The sequence below is a fragment of the Phyllobates terribilis genome, unplaced genomic scaffold (genome assembly GCF_046119375.1).
Source record: "Phyllobates terribilis strain yellow unplaced genomic scaffold, ASM4611937v1 Scaffold_2__4_contigs__length_985480577, whole genome shotgun sequence".
NCBI lineage: Eukaryota > Metazoa > Chordata > Amphibia > Anura > Dendrobatidae > Phyllobates > Phyllobates terribilis.
Window position 1 is genome coordinate 530,013,913 of NW_027362762.1, and position 10,198 is coordinate 530,024,110.

Sequence of the window (10,198 nt, forward strand, 5' to 3'; positions counted from 1 at the left end):
CTCTTGATGAGCTTCAAGAGGTAGTCACCAGAAATGGTTTTCACTTTACAGGTGTGCCCTGTCAGGTTTAATAAGTGGGATTTCTTGCTTTATAAATGGGGTTGGGACCATCAGTTGTGTTGTGCAGAAGTCTGGTGGATACACAGCTGATAGTCCTACTGAATAGACTGTTGGCTGCTTTTTTCTTGCCATAATACAAATTCTAAGTAAAGAAAAACGAGTGGCCATCATTACTTTAAGAAATGAAGGTCAGTCAGTCCGAAAAATTGGGAAAACTTTGAAAGTGTCCCCAAGTGCAGTTGCAAAAACCATCATGTGCTACAAAGAAACTGGCTCACATGAGGACCGCCCCAGGAAAGGGAAGACCAAGAGTCGCCTCCGCTTCTGAGGATAAGTTTATCCAAGTCACCAGCCTCAGAAATCGCAGGTTAACAGCAGCTCAGATTAGAGACCCAGATCAATGCCACACAGAGTTCTAGCAACAGACACATCTCTACAACAACTGTTAAGAGGAGACTTTGTGCAGCAGGCCTTCATGGTAAAATAGCTGCTAGGAAACCACTGCTAAGGACAGGCAACAAGCAGAAGAGACTTGTTTGGGCTAAAGAACACAAGGAATGGACATTAGACCAGTGGAAATCTGTGCTTTGGTCTGATGAGTCCAAATTTGAGATCTTTGGTTCCAACTCTACATGCCTGGTTCCCACCGTGAAGCATGGAGGAAGAGGTGTGGGGGTGCTTTGCTGGTGAGACTGTTGGGGATTTATTCAAAATTGAAGGCATATTGAACCAGCATGGCTACCACAGCATCTTGCAGCGGCATGCTATTCCATCCGGTTTGCGTTTAGTTGGACCATCATTTATTTTTCAACAGGACAATGACCCCAAACACACCTCCAGGCTGTGTAAGGGCTATTTGACCAAGAAGGAGAGTGATGGGGTGCTACGCCAGATGACCTGACCTCCAGTCACCAGACCTGAACCCAGTCAAGATGGTTTGGGGTGAGCTGGACCGCAGAGTGAAGGCAAAAGGGCCAACACGTGCTAAGCATCTCTGGGAACTCCTTCAAGATTGTTGGAAGACCATTTCTGGTGACTACCTCTTGAAGCTCATCAAGAGAATTCCAAGAGTGTGCAAAGCAGTCATCAAAGCAAAAGGTGGCTACTTTGAAGAACCTAGAATATAAGACATATTTTCAGTTGTTTCACACTTTTTTGTTAAGTATATAATTCCACATGTGTTAATTCATAGTTTTTACACTGCTCAAAAAAATAAAGGGAGCACTTACACAACAGAATATAACTCCAAGTAAATCAAACTTCTGTGAAATCAAACTGTCCACTTAGGAAGCAACACTGATTGACAAATCAATTTCACATGCTGTTGTGCAAATGGAATAGACAATAGATGGAAATTATTGGCAAATATCAAGACACACATAATAAAGGAGTGATTCTGCAGGTGGGGACCACAGACCACATCTCAGTACCAATGCTTTCTGGCTGATGTTTTGGTCACTTTTGAATGTTGGTTGTGCTTTCACACTCGTGGTAGCATGAGACGGACTCTACAACCCGCAGAAGTTGCTCAAGTAGTGCAGCTCATTCAGGATGGCACATGAAAGGGAGCTGTGGCAAGAAGGTTTGCTGTGTCTGTCAGCGTAGTGTCCAGGGGCTGGAGGCGCTACCAGGAGACAGGCCAGTACACCACGAGACGTGGAGGGGGCATAGGAGGGCAACAACCCAGCAGCAGGACCGCTACCTCCGCCTTTGTGCAAGGAAGAGCCCTGTAAAATGCCCTCCAGCAGGCCACAAATGTGCATGTGTCTGCACAAACTGTTAGAAATCGACTCCATGATGGGGGTTGTGCTCACAGCCCAACACAGTCAGGATGCTTGGCATTTGCCACAGAACACCAGGATTGGCAAAGTCGCCACTGGCGCCATGTGCTCTTCACAGATGAAAGCAGGTTCACACTGGGCACATGTGACAGACGTGACAAAGTCTGGAGACGCCGTGGAAAGCGATCTGCTGCCTGCAACATCCTTTAGCATGACCGGTTTGGCAGTGGGTCAGTAATGGTGTGGGGGTGGCATTTCTTTGGAGGGCCGCACAGCCCTCCATGTGCTCACCAGAGGTAGCCTGACTGCCATTAGGTACCGAGATGAGATCCTCAGACCCCTTGTGAGACCATATGCTGGTGCGGTTGGCCCTGGGTTCCTCCTAATGCAGGACAATGCCAGACCTCATGTGGCTGGAGTGTGTCAGCAGTTCCTGCAAGATGAAGGCATTGAAGCTATGGACTGGCCCGCCCATCCCCAAGAACTGAATCCGATTGAGCACATCTCGGACATCATGTCTCGCTCCATCCACCAACATTGCACCACAGACTGTCCATATTTAACACAAAAACCTGAATTAAACCATAGGTCACTTTCTGAAGACACATTCTCTGGTTAAATGGCATGGAGTCCCTGACACTCTACAAGGCTCGCTCCTTAGTATGCCTAAATAGCTGTCAATATGTTCTGCATTTGGTTGGATTATGGTAATCAGCCGTAAGATGCAAAGCAGGATTAGTTCCTTTGGTGTATGTAGAAATTCCTGATAATTTGGAACCTTCCATATATAAAAGTTGCATGATCCTGAATCTGTTAGTGTTGTAAAAATCCATTTGAGAGCAAGGAGGTTAATCTTAATTGTTATGTTTTTTTGTTTGTTTTGTATAGATCGGGAAGAAATTACCAAAATGATCCGGGATCTGTGTGATTTAATGTGCAGAGGGAAGCTGCTTCCTCCCCCCTGCACTGAATGGCCCCTGGAGGATTTTTCCCAAGCACTGCGTGACGCACAGACTCCTTTCCTTTCCCGGAAACAGATCTTAATTATGTAATCAGGAAGTGTATTTCTTTGCACATGTAATATGACCGAGATCCGAACATCCCTGTCGAGACTATGTATATTTATAGATATATATATATTTTTGTCTGTAAACAGTCTGTGAAATGTAGAATTTAATAGATGAAATGTGACCGTGTAAATGAGTTTTATTTCACCTGTCTGTATATAATGCTTCATGAGAACATCCCAAACTATTGAGTAAGTGATAATGTGTTATCCGTTCCTTGAGGTCTAATCCATCCATGCTTGTATCAGGGCGGACAACGTACACAGCATTGCTGAGCAGAAATGTGTGCTGTGTATTCCAGGCTTACATGTGCAAGATCTCTACATCTGTATACAATGTGAAAAACTTGCACAGTGAACTGCTGCACTTAGATGACATATATTCCTGTAAATAAAACAGATGAAAAGAATAACAATTTGTGATGTTTTTACTATTTACACTTAAGATCCACACTACCAGGGTATAGACCTTATAATGGACGGGCATCTGAAACTATATTTTTTAAACTGAGTTGATATCAGTTCACATAGTTTTAAGTATTACATTGTAATACCTGAACTGTGACTGTCAGTCCAAGAGATCTTGGGCTACCTTCACAAGCATTTTTGCTGTGTTTTTTTTTCCTGCAAATATCAGATGACTGACAGTCTCTTCCAAACAGAAAACTGGTGTGTACAGGTGCTTACTAAGAGTAGCCATCTTTCTGTCTTATGCCACCTCTTTTAACCACTTGAGAGGTGGAAACCCTTAGTAGTTAAAGGGACATGCTCATTTTTTTTAATTTTTTTTTGTTAGTGCCGCTTTTGCCCGCTATCTGTACTTCACGGTATAGATCATACGTGTAAAACTCTAAATCTGGCCCTTGGTGATTATATTTGGTCCACGACGCCATATGGAGCACTATGTGGGGCAATTATACTGTATGGAGCACTATGTGGGGCCCATTATTCTGTATGGAGGACTATGTGGGGCCCATTATTCTGTATGGAGGCCCATTATACTGTGTTGGGGGTCACCATACTTTGCCATGGGAGTTGAGGTGGGGTACAGTAGGGTCATCATACCGTCCATGTGGAGTGTACTGTGGAGGAATTCACTCTGGGGGTACCATATTGTGTTTGGGGGGTACTTTTGTTGGCATCATATTTTATGGGGCTAGTTAAAGGGAAGTCTAGAAGTTTCAGTAGGAGGAAAATTACTTTGTATGGGCTGTAAAGTTGTGAGATATGCTCTTCTGTGACTCCACCGAATATATTATGTATTTTTTGGGGAGGAGGGGGCCCAATTAGAATTTTTTTTTCTATGGAACGCTATGATTTCTATGTATGCCCCTGTCCGTGAGGAAATACCCAATGCTCCAGTCATGTGGTCTTTCTCTTAAGATTTAATTAAAATGTATTTTGTTTGTGGAAAAACCCCTTTAAGTTTGTTTCCATATTAAATGGCAATAAAAAAAGAAAATACTTGTAAGACTACGTTCCTGTGATGAGGTTTTGATGTTGCAGATTTTTAATTAGGTTACTTGTGTTTTCCATTGTGTTTCTGAGTGGGTTTTTGACATGCGTTTTTATTGCTGCAGTTTTTGTCTCTTCTTGGTGTGTCATGCTTTAAACATCATGGCCCGGCACACCGCACAAGTGACAGCTAATAATATTTTACAGCTTGGACTAACTTGCAGGCTGTAACTCCAAACAGTATCTATGTATAATCCATAATTTATAAGATTAAAGTGCAATACATGGAATCATTTCAAAGGGATGAGGGAAAGCTAGTGAAGCAAACATTTAGTCAAAAAACAGGCCAAGTGCAATACCCAGATTAACAAAAGTACTACTGATTCACCGAAGCATAGCCAGGAAAAGTCTCTGTACAGTACACTGATAAGCCAATAGCTTGTTGAATCAGGCGTGTGCGTAACAATGAGAAATAGAAATGGTATTACTGTGTAGGGAAAAGAACAAAATCAACAGTAACATTCTGCAGGGCATAGAGTGGAATCAGAGAGCAGATTAATCATCAGGCATTGGTAAAGCTCGTCTCTGGGGTTAGGAAAAGCATTGTTCAGAGTCTCTGTATCGTCAGCCTGAAGAGCTTCTCAATGTAATATGGCCTGAAATAATAATGGATATTTGTTTATGAAAGCATTTCCTTGGAAGATAACGTGAAGCTTCTATTTTAATTAAGTCAAAATATATCCTTTCTTTTATCGGCTATGTGTCTTGCTAAGGGAAGCATCATATGTGGCACGTTTTTGCAGCACGTTTTTTGGTGCAGAAAAAAAACTCTGCATTTTACAGTACAAGCAAAGCAACTGAGATTTCTAGAATCTCATTCATACTTATTCCTTGCATTTATTGAAATTTGCAGCATCTCAATTCTTTTAGCATATTTCATCCATTCAAATGAATGGAAGCCAATCACGACGAGCATGTAAAAACAAGCATATTGTACTCAGCATTTATCCTGATTAAGTCTAAATTCCACGATGAGTATTTGGTGAGTTTTTGATGAGGCGGAAACGCATCAAAAACAAGTGTTTGTTTTTTTACCTGTGAATTTTCCGCCTCTAATGCAATTCTGTACAGAAAATCCGCACATAAAACTCAGCATAACCGCAAGAGAAATACATGTTACGGATTTGAAAAGCGCACCGCAGGTCAGTTTATGCTGAGTAAAAAAAAAAGAAGCACAAATGGGCATGAGATCTCTATATATCCTATCTAATATTCTGGAACTGTTAGACGTTGCTTTTTTAGACGCAGTGAAAATACGCAGCGTCAAAAACTTATCATGGGCTCACAGCCTAATACTCTGGTGTTCCGCTAAAATCCACGGAAAAATGCTGTATGTGAACATATAGTAAGGGTATCTTCATGCAGAGTTTTTATATGAATTTTACTCCAAAATCATCAACATTAAAAGCCACTTCAAATACTTTTTTTGAATAAGGTTCCTTTTAATTTTAATGGAACAAGCAAGTTACTGTCCTTGCAAGTTTTTAACCCCTTTCCGCCACCGCCAATTTTCACTTTTGCACTTTTTATTTTTCCTCCCCTTCTTCCAGCAGTCATAATTTTTTTATTTTTCTATCCTTGTAACATGGTGCGGGGCGGTAGCCGTGGGCGAGGTGCTCGTCTCTTGCTCCCTGGCTTGTTACATAAAGGTGGGGGTCCTGGCTGGGTGTGTGGACTTGTGTCTAAAGGTTGGTACCCACGTGCAGGCCTCATGATGTTGTTGACTTCGACTGGCAAGGAACTGATGTTGGCCAGTTCATGAAAGGAGACCACCAGTTCTTAACAAACGATGCTTTACTAAACAGCCATTGTGTGGCAACTATGTACACAGGTTAGAGAGTACACAACTGCTCAAATGTTTCTTCATTAATACGCAGCATTTCTATACACAGCTTCGTTAGTTCCTCGGCCTCACACTTTCCTGCCTCCAATGGTCTCCTTTCCTTTAGCACTACAGTACAGACCTTGAATGTCATTTCCTCTCCCGGCAGTTCCGTGTCTGATTCTACTCGTAGAGGAGAGGGTTTGCCAATATGGCCGGACTCCGCTTCAAGCTCTATGACACTTAGGGAACTCCTGCCCGGGGCACTCACTTCATCTCACGTTCTATACTGTCCTGGCCCTTTACCTTTAAGAGCTGTAAGCTACTCGGGGCTGTACTGCTAGGTGTACCTTCTTCAGACCCTTCTCACTTGGATATTTTGCTCTTTGGGCAGTCCTCTGAGTTGGCAATACCGTTCTGTATGCATCACTGTCTCGATATGTTCCTCAGGATCATGCTCTGTCCCGGTCTTCTTTCTTGCCACAGAACTCCCACTGCATGCGGCCTTGCTGAGCACTCAGATCAAAAGTCTGCACTAGCTGCAAGCAAGGCCCTGTCTGAGTCAGTACCAGGAATTCTTCTCTGATCCTGCTACATAGCCTCTCCCTCTCTGGGCCAGTCCCAATACTTAACTCTGTTGCTGGGCAGAACTCAGCTTCCTCACAGTACAGTGCGAAATGTTACAATACACCACATCACAATAACGTATGACATTATACACTGATATCTTTAAGGGAGAACAGGGAGATATGTCCATCTTCTTACATTTACTCCTTGTTTAATGATAGTTGTTCCCGGCCATCTGGAAAACCTGGAAGACACCAATGTACTATACCACACAATGTAATATTTTTACCAACATGATGTCTTCATTCTTTTCTTCTCTGGAACACAGATGGCATCTTTCTCCTTCTCTTTTCCGGAGTGACACGGAACTGGTCCCACTTGGTCAGGACCCTGGAACCACAATAGCCTGGAACCACAATAGTCCAAGTCTCTTTAACCCAGAAATAGTCATTCTGGTTACCATTGGCCTCGTTTTACAAGGGCCCACAAGCCAACACAACAGTTCTGCCCTTTAAGCGTACACCTTTCTGTCCAAGGTCACAGTCCATTGTCCCCCTTGAGTCCTTAGCAAAGGCTGTGTAACCCTTTTGCAGCTGCAGTCTCCCTCAGTCCAGCAGGGGTTTAAACAAACAGCTTTAGCCATCCTTAGCTATAACATCAGTGAGTCCCGGATACATGGGTCTTAGTCCTGCTGAAATGTGGCCTTGCAGAAACTTTAAACTATCCCCTTAAGTAGGTGCAACGAGCACAACGTGGCCTCTCCACCTTCCCACTCCGTTTTTCCTTACCAGTCCTCTGTCGACCTCTGTGGTCTCCCCCCTCGGAGGTGGGAACTGCTTTCGGGGTTGGTGGAGAACCCACCAGCAACTGAGCCAGTAAGACTTCCAGCTGCTTGGTCCTTCAGCAGGCCAAGAACCAAGCCATGGTCAGGGCTCAACCTTCGGCTCACATCTGGCCTCTAGCTCTCCTTCAGGGCCTGGTCACCTCCGCCAGGCCACCCAGCCTCACCTCTTCTTCCGCCTTCGCCATCAGCTGGCTAAACCATCCTCGAACAATCTTCCCTTCCGGCGATTCACTCTGCGCTAGCAATATCTCCCACACTGCCATCTTATTTTCACATCATTTCCCCTCCGACTCACCACCCACAAATTGCGCTGTCTCCGGCGCCACTTGAGGCCTGTCACAGTTCCGCCTTTCGCTGGGTGGGGTTTTCTCTGACTCCCTATCCCATTTCTCTGGACTACTCTGCCTGTTCTCTGGAGTCACACCTTACTGGGCGGGCTTTTTCACCCACTCCTGGTTTTGGCTTACAAACACTGATGTAAAATACTGACCGAATACTGAACATGTGGACGTTGCCTAATATATTACAAAACTACCAAAAAGAACAACATAGTTATAGCGGGCTGCACAAAAAAATAAACAGAGCAGCAGCCCCTTAAATCCTCCCTACATAAGGTATCCATTATACCAAATGAAACCTACTGTGAACAGTGTCATAATTAAAGTTACTATTTCAGTTCAATTATCAATTTGTCTAAAGAAGAAACACAAGATTTGTTTTTTTATAGCATGTTTTATTCAGTATCTATGTACATCACAATATGTATATTCTGTCGATATATGCTTATGTAGTTGATATATGCCTTTGATTTGAACTTCTGCACGTGAAGTATGCCAGAGTTTGTCCAGGTATAATCATAAGGAATAATCCACAACCTGCAATAAAATGTATTAATTATTAAATTAATGCACCTACAATGATTGAGTGCAACTTATATTAATTGGGAGATTATATCCTATTATTAAAATCACTTGCCTCACAAATTCCCTGTGGCAGCAGACCATAACTCAGACAACTAAAGGGTTGCCCCCATTTGTAATAGGACAGTATTTACTATCATATTAAGCCTTTCATTGCATGATCAGACCCAATAGAAGTAAAGGAAGAAGCTATTACGTGGACTACATGGTTGATTTCGGTGGATCTGTTCTCAGACAAGGGTTAACATTTGTAATTTAGCCCGCACCATGTACCCCATGTAGACATCTATTCTCAATATGCAACATGGTACTGCACAATGCCAGGCAAACTGACAAAAAGAACCCCACAACTTCTTTACCTCCCAAAAAACAATGTTTGTGCAACTAAGTGATGGTTACCTTCATATATGAAGTGTTTAGAATGTACCCCCAAAACACCCCCCATAGGATGAAACTATTGCCACAGGATAATTGTTTACCTATTTGCAACCACCATTGCCATATGAGAGGAAATTCTTGTGTAACTGTTGGAATAAGAGTAAAATTTAGTTTTATCAGCAAGTATCAGATATTCTAAACGTAGAAGAAAACCTAATCCCTGGAGTTTTTTAGGTGACTGAAGCAAGCTCCTCAAATGTTGTTAAAGGAATTGCTCACAGAAAACATCCAAAAATACAGCAATAGAACCAGAGACATTCCAAGTTACCACCCTACCTGCATCAGTAGTCTGTACATAGCAGTGGTAGTGAACCTGCCACACTGCCTAATATCCATGGCCCCTTCCAGGCCTATTAATATCAGCCCACAGCTGACAGCTTAACCTTTGCTGGTTATTACGATAAGCGGGGACCCCACGTCATTTTTTTTGGAGCTCTCCCCCTTTTTAATAACCAGTAAAGGCTAAGCAGACAGCTGTGAGCTGATATTAATAGCCTGGAAAGCTCCATGTTTATTGCCCCCTTTCTAGACTATTAGGACCAGCTCTCAGCTGTCTGCGTTCCCTCAGCTGGTTAATAAAAATAAAGGGGACCCCACACCATTTTTTTTCTTTTATTTATTACCTGAATACAAGTACAGAAAACAACACAAGCAATTTATATTATATTTCTCACGGACATATTTATTTCTATCTATCATCTATCTATCTATATCTGTATGTAAGATTGTTTTATTAGTTAGAACACTAGCTTAAAATGACAGAGAATTACTGTATGTAAAAGCTAATGTTAAAAACGCATTGCATATGGATTGCATAATCATATCATACGAATGATAGGTGAGAAAAAAACGCACACTCGCATGACATACGGATGCTAGGTGACACAAAAAAAATCACATGACAATCTCCAACTTTTCTGGCTGAGAATCTCACCTACTTTATATTCGCAGATGTGAGCTTACCCTTAGGGCTCACTCCCACTTGCAATGAAATTGGACGAATGCAATCCGATAAAAATCGGATGGCGTTCGGACCAATGTTATTCTATGCTCATTTTTTTTTTCAGCTCGAATCTGATCGAGATCGGACTGAAAAAAAATCACAGCATGCCGCGAGTGAATGTTAATTTCGGATCGCAATTGCCAATGAAAGTCAATGGGTGAGAGAAGAAAAATCGCGCAGCA

General features: G+C 42.6%; 1 protein-coding gene across 1 annotated transcript in view; it reads left to right on the forward strand.

The window, feature by feature from the left end:
• The window catches only part of MECR (mitochondrial trans-2-enoyl-CoA reductase), a 55,498-nt gene extending 52,175 nt beyond the window's left edge, over positions 1-3,323 (forward strand). The window contains exon 10 of the mRNA XM_073666056.1: positions 2,730-3,323. Within this exon, the coding sequence (XP_073522157.1) occupies positions 2,730-2,893 (164 nt within the window). The 3' untranslated portion in view covers positions 2,894-3,323. The remainder of the gene's footprint in view (positions 1-2,729) is intronic.
• The last annotated feature ends 6,875 nt before the right edge of the window (positions 3,324-10,198 follow it).